General features: G+C 37.4%; 1 protein-coding gene across 5 annotated transcripts in view; it reads left to right on the top strand.

Moving 5' to 3' along the window:
* ASXL3 (additional sex combs like 3, transcriptional regulator) overlaps positions 1-13688 on the top strand; it is a 132562-nt gene that overhangs the window by 72795 nt on the left and 46079 nt on the right. For 3 of the 5 annotated variants that reach the window (XM_017833522.1, XM_017833532.1, XM_017833558.1), the window contains 2 exons: positions 9815-9932; positions 10858-10977. In XM_017833522.1, coding sequence (XP_017689011.1) covers positions 9815-9932; positions 10858-10977 — 238 coding nt within the window. Of the gene's footprint in view, positions 1-688; positions 1080-2099; positions 2478-9814; positions 9933-10857; positions 10978-13688 lie in introns of those variants that run through there. The other 2 variants (XM_017833548.1, XM_017833539.1) reach the window with 2 other exon arrangements.

Here is a 13688-nt window from a genome sequence, read left to right as displayed (position 1 = left end):
TGTGTTTCATGCTTCTTTTTCATTTCTGAGGGAGTTTCAGTTTTGCTTTCATGTAATGCTTACACTTTGCTCTGGGTGTAATGTCCAAAACACAGTTCCCATTCATGGAGTTTAGACAAAAGAGCCTATGGTGTAGAGCTGCCTTTTATGCTTGGCTTTCTGATGGCAGATTTTACATTTTTCTGTTTCCCTTTTGCTAATGGAAGAGCTTGGGTATGTGTGCCCAGCTGTTGCTGGTCTAATACCTTTGAAAAGAAGGCTTATGGCACGCTGTCACATGCTGATTTCCTATCAATACTGATCAGTTCCATACTGATTTACCTCATTTTCACACTCGAGAGTTTTGACATGCAGACCCATGTAAGGACCTCTTCCTGGGAAAGTACTGAACTACACCTGCATCTGCTAGCAGTGGTACATGGTCACACTACTGTGTGAATTATGCTTGCTCTGGACAAGGCTTACTCAAGTACGGACATCAAGGCATGGCATAGTATCTACATGCTCCTCTCTGGTCCAATTTCTGTTCCATTGACTTGAGGTGATACTTTTTTTGGAAGTCTTCACTATACACAGATTTGTCTATATCTATCAAGATGTTCTTGGAACATTTCTCAGAAGAAACGATCATACCTGCAAACTGGCCTCACATAGGTAACACTGAGAATGTGTGAATATCCAGGACATTGAGGTGGTATTAGTGTCTTTTGGACTCTGATAGCCAAATGTAAGAGCACCTTGTCCATCAGTGTACCAGTTGTTTCCTGGGTCAGTACCAAGAGAGGATAAAGAAGATACAATATAATGGTGTCTGGGTTGATAGTAGACCTCCCAGACATGGAAGAAAATACTGCCTCACTTTTGGCACTTTGGAATCAGCACCAAGAAAGGTACCCATAAATTTTCTGTTGGGAGAAGAGAAGGATACTTCATTCAGACTCAGGATCTGAATACAGACCAGGACATGTCTGAGACTGTGCTGGGCATCCAGATCTCTTTGTAGAGACAGAAACTCCAGAGACAGCAGCCAAGTGGGTTTGGGAGGAGAGAAGCTCAGGAATTAAGGGAATCAACACAAGGTATGTTACTGCCATGGTTTGTTTTGTTTTTCTTAACTTTGGGCTTTGTCTGCATGCTTGGTGGCTGGGTTCATATATGTGCCACTAGTTGATTCATAAAGTGGGTAGATGCAGTTTTTTATTGAGAAGGAAGGCACCCATCCATATGATTTGTTCTTATAGTAGCAATGGCTACTTCACACCCCTTTTTTTTCCAGTGGATGCTGTCAGGCCCCAAGCAGTAATAGAGCTATGGGGAAGTTATAGTTTGGCTCACGTGTTGCTTCAGAATTATAGGACAATAGACCTGTACAGCTCCAAATAACATTTCAGGCTGACTTTTCTACTGCAAGTGTTATAATTATTAGAAACCAACCTACAGCCTACAGGAGATTAAATTTTGGAGCAGAATGGTTAACACTGTAATTTAGTCCTGATTTACCCGATTCACAGAAGTCGTTTATCAAGATTTCTTTGTTTGTTTCTTTTTTTTGGACACAGGTGTCCAAGTGCCTAGGTAGGCACTGAAGGTAGAATCCTGATCTCCCATGATGCTGGTGTGAATTTGCTTTCCTGTCTTCAGCTCACACTGCTTATCTTGCTTTGAGAGAAGAACAAGAGCAAACTCACCAGTCTTGCTCCCTCCACACTCATTCTGTTAGGACTTCTTTTCTTGACTACAGCCAGATGCAGGCTATCTCAAAGCATTTTGCTGTCCATAGGAAGTAATCCTGTATGAGTCTGTCTGTGGTGTCTCTCCTTTGACTCATTTGAGCAACTACTCACTCAGGTGCTCTGACGTAAGCCTGATAGATTTGCCTGACCTCCTTTCCCTTCCTTGCCCCAAAGAAGCAAAGGTGACAGAGAGGATCATTATGATTTTTGTCCTTATCACTTAGAATTAAGTGCAGGGTGTCTTCCTGAAAGGCTCTGAAAATCCACTGAAATGAGAGGTGTTTTTTGTACTGAATTCCTTGTTATAGAGAGTTTGCTGCAGTTCCTCAGTGTCTCTGTTAACCATCTTCCTGTGTTTCATTTCAGATGCTACAAATTTACCAATGCCACAGTTGGAGAATTCTGGCTCCCTAGCTGAAGCATTTCATCAGATGTCTGGCAACATAAGTGGTGATTCTTGACAAATTTTCGTGTCAACAAATGGAAAAGAAGGAAAACATGTTGCTTTTTGACTTCTAGAGAGACATGGGAAGGGACAGTGGAATTTACAAAATGCGTTCAGAAAAATGGAAGTTTGAAGATGATAAACTAAACTGATTTTCTGATTACCAAGACAAATCTAGGGAAGAGAACAGAGAAGCTATGGCAGGGAGACTGCACAATGGGGAGAAGAAGCTGGAAGAGCAAGAGTTCCAGCCGAAGCTGTTCAGGGAGTACATGCATTGCCCGAAGGCTGGCTGCACGGTATGTCCCCCTAAAGGTCCATATGCATGGGCAGCATGTACCAGCTGCTCAACACAGTGCTTTGGTAAGACGCAAGACAATATTTATGAGACTCTCTTCTGGGTCATCCCCTTGGTCCTCATCCCTTACCTGTGATGGGAAGAAAGGGACAGGAATCCACACAATCCCTGCATTCTCTTTGTACTGCTTTTTAATAACTAGCTCCCAGTTGCTGGGGCACTCTGCTTGTTTGTTTCTCCTATGGGGTTGTCTGCATAGCATGCTTTTTACAGTGTTCCTGCACATTTTCTGTTTTAATAAATGTATTTCACAGAATTTCTTAGTCTGAGAAATAACTAAGGAATTTTAAAGCAGCTTTAGAACAGTACCATGTTGAAGTGTAATTGCCCACCTACCTCTCTGTGGGATAGTGTCCTTCACTTAAAATATGGCACAAGCATTACCTTTGGTTAAATCTACCATTGCTACATAATGGAATCTTCTTCCGAATTATGGATTGAAAGCACTCACTTTCTTCTGTTCTGTAGCTGCTGTTGCTTTTTTTCAAGTCTCAGATAATCAAGCTGGGGATAGCAGCCTAGTAGTAAGCATTGCATTTATCTGATCATGTTTTTCTTTAATAGCCTGGGGAACTATTTAAGATGTATTGGTTGTTGCGATTGCATTAATGGCAAATATAATCCAGTTAAGCTTTTGCAATGATGTTACATGATTTTTCCATATAGTGGCAGTGAATGTTGAAGTGAGTATCTTCTCCTGGGCCATATGAAAAGAACAGCTTTTGATTTGAATAGTTTGTAACATGAATTTATACCCAGGTGACAATGAATCAGGCCTTGATTTTGAAGTGCATCCTAGAAATTGTTGGCCTTTTTGGGGGAAGACAGGAGTTGGAACAGCTCACAACTCTTCTTAGCTCGAGGAAGCCTCCTACAAAACGTTGACAAGCTGTTCCGAGAGCTGTAGAGTAGGTCCCCAGAAGGCTGTGTGCTCAGGATGCGTGTGCACGTGGCAGAACCCAAGCTGAAACAGGATGTCTGGCAGAAAGGCGTTACACTGCTTACATTGGTGCATTGTAAGTTCTCTCAGAGGTAATATGGGAAGTTTTTTTTGCTGGAGAATGGTAGTCTAGCCCTGAAGCCTCTGTTGTATGCTTTGGACCCTATACGGAGTACAATGGCAAATTTGACCTAATGGAAAACGTTGATTACTGTTTTAAGATTTTGTATTGACATCACTATCTTTATTTTAGTTTGATTTTAAACTGTGTTTTACAAGCTGTTTCCTTACCTATATGTGCTTTGTTGTACCAAAAAACAGTTTTCCCCACTTTTCAGCTGATAGATGGTATTAGTTTAATACTACACAAACAATTAAAAAAACCCACAACACTTCTCTTTGGAAAAAACGTTTGCTGGGTTGATGCATATGCCATCATCATTACCATTCACATACAAGTCAGAACAGATGTTGAACACATCACATTTTTTTTCCTTCTCTTGTTTCTGTGATTGGGAAAGCAACAAAAACATTTACTTTGCAGTCATGATCTGCAGCAACTGTAGCTGTAACTGCATTATTGTAATCCTGTAGAAAGCAGTGCTGGCTTGCAGGTGTACAGACATGCACATAAACACACACGTCTCTCTGTCTCTGCCCTGCAAACATGCAAGTTTTTAGTTCAGTGTTGGTTACTACACAGGTAAATGTTCATTGTTTGTATATACTGTAGTCCTACAGAAAGACCCTGAACACTATTGGGACCCAAAGAACAAATATGCAACAAGAAATTCTTTGTATTCCAAATACAGACAGAAGTGTCACAAGGTAGAAGGATGGCATGAGGCAAGAAAAGATGCTTATTTGAGAAGTTATTAGCATTTATTTGAAAAGAAACCCCAGGTCTCCAGACTTCCATTCTGGTGATTCCAATACTACTCTTCATCTCCACATGTTCAACTGTGTACACTTGGCATCATACCGATATGCTTGGGGTACAAGTCTGGTTGGAAGTGAATTTATTTGCTTTGGAAATGGCACTTTGTAGTTTTTTCCATAGGACACCTTTATTATGCTTTAATCTTATGTTCACATGCTTATAACCAAGTATTTTGAATGTATGTTTAATATAAGAATTAGTGTTATCCTGAAAATAATAATGTGTTTATTCTTCGTGATTTTTTGGTGCTTACTGTTTTAGTTTAACTGTTCCGTCTATCCATGAAACAGGTGGCCACTGAGAAATTTTAATTTAACAGAGACACAAGAAGGCTGTCTTAATTTTAAGGCTGTCTTAGTTTTACTAACAAAATGAGGATGAGAGAGAGGACAAAAACTGAATTTTATGGTGGTGTTAAGTGAATCAGTGATAAACTATAAATCTATTTCATCTCTGTCAATTTGGGATCCATGACCATGATGTAGAGTTGTTATTTATTTTATGCAGTAGACTTTGCTCAGTGTATCATAGCTTGTGTTTTCACATTGCAGAAGAGAAGAATTCCATAGCTTTACATTTCTGATCCATAATGTGTGAAATTTCAAAGGTTATGTTTCATGATATAAGTTTCAGAATGTAGACTTGACATTTATGGAACAAATAGAAATCTGGGACGATGTTGCTTAATGCAACCAAGTGTTACATGTCTTTGTTGTTAATAACTTAATTTTTAACATTCTCAGCATGTCATGCATTTAAGCTCAAATGAAAGTGTTTTTCTGCATTAATGGTTTATCTGTGTGCTGCATTTTTTCATTCTGAGTTGAAAAGATGTGGGAAAGAAAAATAATAAAAAAAATCCAAAGCAGCAGTGAAATCAGGGCATAGAGCTTGACATTTTGCTTCCTGTGCTCTTTTGGGGATGTATTTTGCCCCTCTCTCCAGTTACCTTTTAGGTCATATTGTTTCCTTTCATTCCTTCTTCAAAAATGACTTTATGCGTTCTTACTGAAGATAGTCAACCATTTTGTCACATGGGTGAAGAACTCTTTCCTGTGTTAAGATCAATTAAAATGATATTATTTTTAAAGGCATATAATGGTATGCATGAAACCTCCAACACACTGCAATATTCCAGGGACAGAAACTCTGTTGAAAATTGAAGGAGACTTGCTCTTGTTACCTCTTTATTAAAAAACTGCTTGGAATTAGAAGTTCACTGTTAATTTCATGGTGTTTTTCTTTTGCCATCTGTCTTCAGAGTTTATGTTTTCTTAATTTTCGTATTTTTATTTTATTTTGAGTTCTTCGGATGAAAGTGAATTGATAGGTTACTTAAAGATTTTAGCAATAAAAATAATTTCATTAAACAAAATAATTATGCCAAGCCCTGTGTAATGACCATGGCAGTATTATTCAACAGATGGTCACAGGTTCATTTTTATGAATGGGAATATTGGGAATTCTTCATACTCATTATGTGCAAGAGATTCACAGATGTCCTTTGCAAATCTGCTTGTGAAAGGCTTGGATGTAAGTATTGTATTTTGGTGGTACTGTTAAGAGAGCTTTTAATGTTTTGATTTGTATATCACATGAACTTTCATTTTTTTATCTTTTTTTATTTTTTTGCTGTACAGTTAGGGTGGTAGTAATGTTTTACTTCAACGGTGATCAGTTCTAGGTATTTACAACTTGCAGCTTTTTTAACTCAAGAATTTAGCACAAAGTGATTGAATACATTTGAAAGGTAAATATAGAGTCTCATTAAAGAAAAATATACTTTTAAGTAAACTATCATATGCACTATATGTGTTTTTCTCTAAATTTCCATGGAGAAAATGACACCTTACCATTTTTTAATATCATTGGCTGTTTCTTGCAGTTCTGTAGGAAGGCCAGCTAGGAGGTTGTATCTCTAATATGGATGAGATGCAAAAGGCATGTTGGTAAAAGAAGCCTGTGTAGTTTGTGTTAGTTACTGTTTTCGTATCTACAGTGAAATCTGGAACTTGGTTTTGGGTTTTTTTGGAATAAGTTATAACATTTCTCATGTTCTTCAGTGCTAGTTACAAATTTGACTCATCTACTTTGTGCTTATTCCCATCACCAGAAGAGCCAAAACTAGAGATTTATTTTATCATGGTGACTAGGAAAGCACTAAATTAGCTTGGTGCACTAAAAGCTTAATATAGCAAAGCGTTTGGTGCATGTTTTACTTGGAGTAATGTCATTGACTTCCCAGCTAAGTAGAATCAATCTTGGGATACAAGATTCTTGTCTTATCCTACAGTAGTCTTGTATCCTAAAATTAATATCCCTCAGGCTAAGTGTAGAGAAGTTATATATTTGTCCTCAGTAGAGACTGTACAGAGAGTGTCCTCGGTTTATACTTAACTCCTTCTGGTGTTTGGCTTTCCTTGTAACTAGGTGTCAGTCAGCAGTTTCTCCTGCTGCTGGTTGCTTCTAGTGTTGTCTTGCAAAGACTTGTCTATCCAAAATTTCAGACCCTGCAGCTTCACATTCAAAGGAGAATTTAACGCAAAATTGTGATTAGCTGGGCATGATATGTCCCACTAAACAGAATGTCTGCACAGAATCTCAGCCCTGCAAATCATATGTTAGATTATTTACTTGCTATTTTTGTACCCTCCTCTCATGCCTCATATCATTCCTTTGACAAATGAAAAGATAGGCATAGGGAAGATTATTTTTCTAATCTCAGTACACAGGGTAATTCATTGACACTTTGTATTAGAAGTTTTACTTGTATTTTAGTGTCCACGTGGTTTGGTTTTTTTTTTTTTTCATTCTACAGCCTGTCTTTTAGGTGTATATAGCTTTACTTTCAGCTTGAGCCATCCCATAGAGACTGATTTACATACTTAACTATGGGCCTAGTGTGCTAATGGGTTCCTTCCCTTTTGAAACTGGAGGAGATGTCAGTGAAACAATTGACTTTAGGGAAAAAGAAACCCTGAGAAACAAATGTGTGTCCAAGGGAAATGGTGTCTTTAAGGTTTGTGCTTGACCCTCATGTACTGAGGAGCTTAGCCTGTAGCTTGAGAAGTGGGCTATACCTCAAAGTAAATAGTTCTGGTAGCTACGTTTGTCTGCTTCCAACTGTGTTCCCTGGTTTTATGGCTCTGACTGTCCAGGGAGTGTCTTGCATTAGTGCTCTGTGAGCATGGGGTGGCTTGTACTTCTTGAAAATGCCAGATGAGTTGCAGAAATGTGTGCTTAAGGTCCACAAGGGGCCTTCCTGTAACACAAAAGAAGGTAAGTGGTGCACCTGACAAAGACTGGGTACCACTCCCCTCACTCCAGCAGCACGTGTGTCACTTGAGGTGTACAAATGCTGACTGCCTGTCACTGGTGGAGGATACACTGTTGTTTACTTTCTCTCCTTTATGAGAGTTCAGTCTAAAGCATTGAAAATCAACTGTGAGGCTTTACAAAAAAATCTGTCTTTGTCACAGTGGCTGTATAAATCATTAAAATAGTATTTTCTTATGGATGCTGGCAACAAGGCTATGGACCCTTGGTAGAGGTGGAAATTGTCTTGGAATGTCAGAAGGAGGCTGGAGGAGAACATGGAGCATCATTTGGGCTCTAACCATTTGCCTAGGGAGGATGACACTGAGGACAGATATTTCTTTCCTTTGCTTTTCATCAGGCAAATAAGGCTGTGGGGCACAATGATATGAAGTTTGGGTTGTGGTTATATTGGTGTATGGTTAGTGCAGACATTGCCTTTCTTTTCAGTTAATTTTTGGTGAACTGTTTGCTACTGTCTCAGTGGTTTTACTGTTAATTAAGGATCACCTGGTTTGACAGGACTGCACTGAGGGTCATTTTTGGAAATGTGGGGAATTTTTCAGAAATGTTAACATTTTAGAATTTTCTGTCTGTAAGTCTGGCTATGCTTGCTCAAGACCATTATGAATTTTCTGTTTTAAAAATGTTTGAAGTACGGGCTGTTCTTTATGGCTTTCTGTTTGTTTCTTTGGTTCAGTGCAGATCTGACCAGCTTCTTCTCTTTGTTTGCTTTCAAGTGTTCTAATTTGCTTTTTATTGCACAGTGCTTATGTGTCTTTTAAGAAGTACTATAAAAGGGGTTAATCGATGAAATAGCTTCTGTGTGGCTTGGTGTATTTTGTGTTGTGTAGTGTGTTATTTAGAGGAATAGACCAATATTGATTTCTTTCTTTTTAGGTTGTTGGGGTTTTTTTCTATTATTTAACTATGTGAACATTTTGGAAAGATATTGCAGATTCATTAAAGTTACAGACTTAAATCTTGTAAGGCATCAGTCATTCATGCTCATAAACCTATAGAGATAATTCATATTAAATATGTTCCTTGTTCATATAGTATTACTCTAATAAATCCCCCTCAAGATCATAACACAAATCACAATTGTAAAAAGAGAGTGCACAGTAAGATTGGAGAAAAATAGACAGGAGAATAGGAGAGATCTATATTAAGCCCAGCCCATTCTGATTAATTCCAGAATTTTAATGCTTGCAGATGTATTAATTGGCAGGTATTCATATTTGTGTGTTTTAAGATCTTTTGAATGAGATATCATTTTCCATGTAAAATAGTCTAATGGCTATTTGCTATTTCTAATCTTTAAATATTTTGTATTACATTATCAACCCTGTATTCAATACATTTATGAAACACAAAGGACTCCCATTTTTAGAGATTTATTCGTGTATCATTTTTCCCCAGATTTGCCAGAACACCATCATGTTCGTGTTCTGAAGGTTAATGCCCAAAGTCAAACAGACAGAAGCCAAATGCTGCAAGGTTTCCAAGATTAGGACTGATTCCCTTCACGAAAATAAATGATTCCTGCCATGTTCAGTGATTTTGTGCAGCACTACTCACGGCTGAGTGAGTGCATCAATACTGTAGTCCTTACATGCTGTACATACTGATGACACTCCGTGTTAACTTGATTGACTGAGCAGTATACTGGAGAGGATGCACCTGCGAGAGATGTGCAGACATATAAATTTTTATTCTGGTTTTGAAGCATTTTGGTTTTACTTTTTTTTTTTGGAAGTCTTAGTTTCAGATTCCATGGGTTATCACGTTGTGCTGTTAAGGTAGAGCAAACAGTTATGTGCTTCTTTGTTGTAAAAACTGGGTTGGAAAATGTTCGAAGGTGCATCTTCTTTCTCTTTATAAAAAAAGGAAAAAAAGCCTGATTTTATATTTTAAAGGAAAATGACATAAAGAGGACAAGTATGAAGTCTGGCAAGTCAGTAGCTATGTAAATTGTGCTTATTTTAAGGGATTCAGTTTAATGGTAGAGAAATGTCTTGTGTAATTTACTTATAAGCATTATTTTTTGTTACAGTTCTATGTTTTGTTATCATTTTTGTAGGCTTTAAGACAGCAGCAGAAAAGAAGAAATGGAGTCTCAATGATGGTAAACAAGACTGTTCCTCGTGTTGTTTTGACACCATTAAAGGTGTCTGATGAGCAGTCGGATTCACCTTCAGGTAAATAGCTAAAGGACCGTTTGCAAGATCAACTCTAGTCACAGAGCCTTCCTCTGAATCAGCTGTGTAGTATACAGAATTTGGAATTGCTGAAATAATATTTCCACTGGGTGGCTTTGTTTAATGTCTTTATTTCCTTATCAAATCTGGTGTCTTGAGGATGAAGATTTTTCTTTAATAAAGAACTGAAGGCACACAGTAAAATGACAATTGGTAATAGCAACAGCTTTAAAGGAATGCAAAGTAACATTTTGTTTGGCTCTGGAGCTCTAATGGAGGACCACATGCTGGTATTCAATGCCATAAAAAGGGGAGGAGGGGGGAAAAAAAGGCAAGCTTCTCTGTGAATGTGAATTTGTGTCTCAATTCTGCATTGCAATACTCGAATCCTTTTGTTAGCTTTTCTTGTTCTGATACCATGCTTATCACTGCAGCATAACCTTGACCTTTAGCTCTGGTGGTTAAGTTGCTTCATTTTAAGAGATTTCTGTGTCTATGTTTAACACAAACTGACAATTGTATTTCCAAGCATATCCCTTCTATAAATGTTTCTTCACAAAGAAATTATCTTTTTTCAGCTTTAGATTGCTTTGCTGCCCCATAACTTGAGGTTAAAATATTCTTAAGGGTACCTCTTGGGCATTATAGAACTATGTTATTTTTATTAGATCAGTGAACATTTTTATTGACTGCAGTGTTCAGTAAACTTAGGTTTTCAGCACTTAATTGATTTATTGAGCTTTTACTTCCATTTCCTCTGATGATAAGGAATCATATTGTTACCAGAAAGTTATATTGCCTTTCAGCAAGTAGATGTCAATTTTTTTTAATCCTATTTCTGTTTTGTTTACGGTGTGGGGGGTGCTGGGGGGATGTTGGTGAAAGTGCAAAAGCATCATGTTTGAGGGATTTTATTTTTTCTAAGGATCTGAATCTAAAAATGGTGAAGCAGATGGTTCTGATAAAGAGATGAAACATGGGCAAAAGTCTCCAACTGGAAAACAAACAAGCCAGCACTTAAAGAGGTTAAAAAAATCTGGTTTAGGTGAGTAGGAGTAAAATAAATATCTTACTTGTAATACTGATATTTTTCTAAACTCTGTGTTCTCTTTAAAAAATTTATTTTTCTGGTTTATCTGTCCCTTTTTCAAACTCAGCAGCTTACCCTCTCTCAAGAAGACATCTTTCTGGCTACCCGGAAAGTCCATGGTCTTTTTTTTTTCTTCCAGAATGATTTTCTGTAGTTGCTTTTTAAAGTCTGACAGACCTAAGCAACTGCAGGCAAAGAGGTGATTTAGCAATTAGGTTCTGATTGTCATGTAAGGATTTTGTGGGAGATGGGGGTGGGGTGCAGCAGATATTCTGTCTTCATGGTAAATTTGCTTGCCATCTATTATGCATTTATTCCCAAAGATAATAGCATATTGGCTAACATGCTTGCCCTATTAGAAGTTAACCTTCTTCTTTCATTTGCATTATTTCATGTCATATAGAGATTTGGCATATAATTTTTGGTTGATTCTCCTTCTTTGGATGATTTATTTCTTCAGTTGGATCTGTAATTATTTTGAAGCTACATCTCTTCAGAAAACTGTAGATAGAGTTTCTGGTTTTATTTTCAGTGGTTTTTTAGCAAGATTCATGGATGGTGTTCTGTAATTAACAAAGAATTTTCTCTGAAGAGATGCTAAGAGTAAATTTGCAACTCCATGTGATACGCAGATTTTCCTGCTCTGCATGAAATTTAATTGGAAAAGTTCCCTAGGGAGCATAAAATGTAGCATTCACTAAGACTCTTGTCTTGGCTGAAGTCAAGTTGAATAATGACATAACTGTTTCTTTATCTTTTCAAAGTCCTTTTTGCACTCAGCAGACTGCTGAATCATTTAGAGAAGTATTTGCAATGTGGCCATGTTGGAAAAATTAGCAAACAAGTTCTTTGTAGTGGTTATATCATCCTAAAAGTTATCTTATGCCTCTCTTTGTGGTGATAAGATTGTTCTTCTTTATTAATCATCGAGTCTAGTCCTATTTTTATATACAATCATCCTGTAAAATCCAAGGTACTTATTTTACTTCCAAAATACCATAGGTGAGTTTTTAAATATGCTATTGCCAGTTCCCGGCAAACTGTTTCCCATAAGCTGTATTGTATCACAGCCTCCCATGAAAGTGCACTTTGGTTTCATACGTGATCTTTCTGCAGGTTATTAATCAGTTCCATATAGATAGCTAATTCTTTATGTTGACCCGATGGCATTATTCAAAACTGACAATACTCCTTCAGTATTACAGCTTTTGCTATGCAAAGTTATGTTTAACTTTAGATGATTTCCTGTAACTTTTCTCTACATTTAAGACTGAGATACATAATTTCAAGTCCTTCCTCCCCATCTCCAGATATTACCTCAATTGTTGCCTTATGATATCAAATGTAGAGTGAATTAATTAGGTTTTTTATGGATTTCAGAAAAAAAATTCACTGACTTTTTGGGACACCACACATGGAATGCAGGGCATTTTGTAAAGTTTTAAGGGTCACTGTTCTTGTACCTGCTGAAATATATCTCTTATGACATAATATTTCTTGGGATGCTAAAAGAACAGTTGTTGAGCATCTTTGAGAATAGGTGCAGCATCATGTATAGTGCACAATTCAGTTCCAAATATTCACTGATCTGCCCAACATTCACTACATGTGTTTGGTAGACTTTCTGAGCTCTGATTAAATATGATGAGTTTTTTCCCCTTTTGGTTAACAGATTCTGCCAAATATGTGTTTTCTGTCCTTTTCCTGTTTTCATTTTTATACTTTGATTTAGAACCATGGTGATCCCATCTCTTCATAGTTAATTCTCTGTTTTGGAGACTAATCTCTTTTGTTTTTTTAAGACTGCAAGCCTGAGTTTCTCATCTTACAGATTCTATTTCTGATCTGGACAGTGATACCCCTGAACTCTAATAGCAGCTATATAAGGATTCAAAGTGTCTTTCTCTGTGGAAAAGAACATAAAAATCGTTGGCATGCGTTTTGTCATAAACTCCTCTCAGAGTTATGATTAGTGATGAAGTAGTGGCATACTTCCATGCTCCTCCCAAACACTTCACTAAATCTGATTACAAACTTGAGACCTGCTAAATTAGCCATAGGAAGGGTGCAGGAGAGAGAATTTGTTCTTGTTGTTCTGAACAGATTTTGAGGTGGTTTTTTTTTTTAAATATGACTATGCTGGGCATCCACAGTGTGCTACTGGCCTAGAAATAATACACGTATTTCTTTTGCAATTTGATAAAACCTCCACAGTAGTCTGTAAGTGGTAGCAGGTCAAATAAATAAGGAAATGTGTGACCCAGGCAAATAGAGTTAGGTTTCACTTTCTGGCTTGGGCATTTCATGCTGTTAAAATACCTGCCACTCAAAGATGCTACTGACTTTGCAGCCATATAACTTGTTTTAGCTTGGATTATCTCTATGTGTATGTCTTTCCATAGGATATGAAGCATTAGCTGGTGAAAATGTTGCTGTAATTTGGAGTCACTTAGAAGATGGAGATGTGTATTTTGTATTTATTAGAGAATAGAATATACATACAGGCAATAAAATTGGATACATCATACTACTTGTGTTATGCTTGTGTTCTTTTTGCATATATATTTAGTGGGTGGAACAGATGGTGAGGACAGTTTATTGTGGTGCATTCATGAAAATGAGCACTTCTTCCATACAATTGTTCTGTGTAACAGGGCTCTCGTTTG

The sequence above is a fragment of the Lepidothrix coronata genome, unplaced genomic scaffold, assembly GCF_001604755.1.
Source record: "Lepidothrix coronata isolate B3197 unplaced genomic scaffold, Lepidothrix_coronata-1.0 Scaffold6, whole genome shotgun sequence".
Taxonomy (NCBI): Eukaryota; Metazoa; Chordata; class Aves; order Passeriformes; family Pipridae; genus Lepidothrix; species Lepidothrix coronata.
This window is presented reverse-complemented; position numbering and strand designations above follow the sequence as displayed.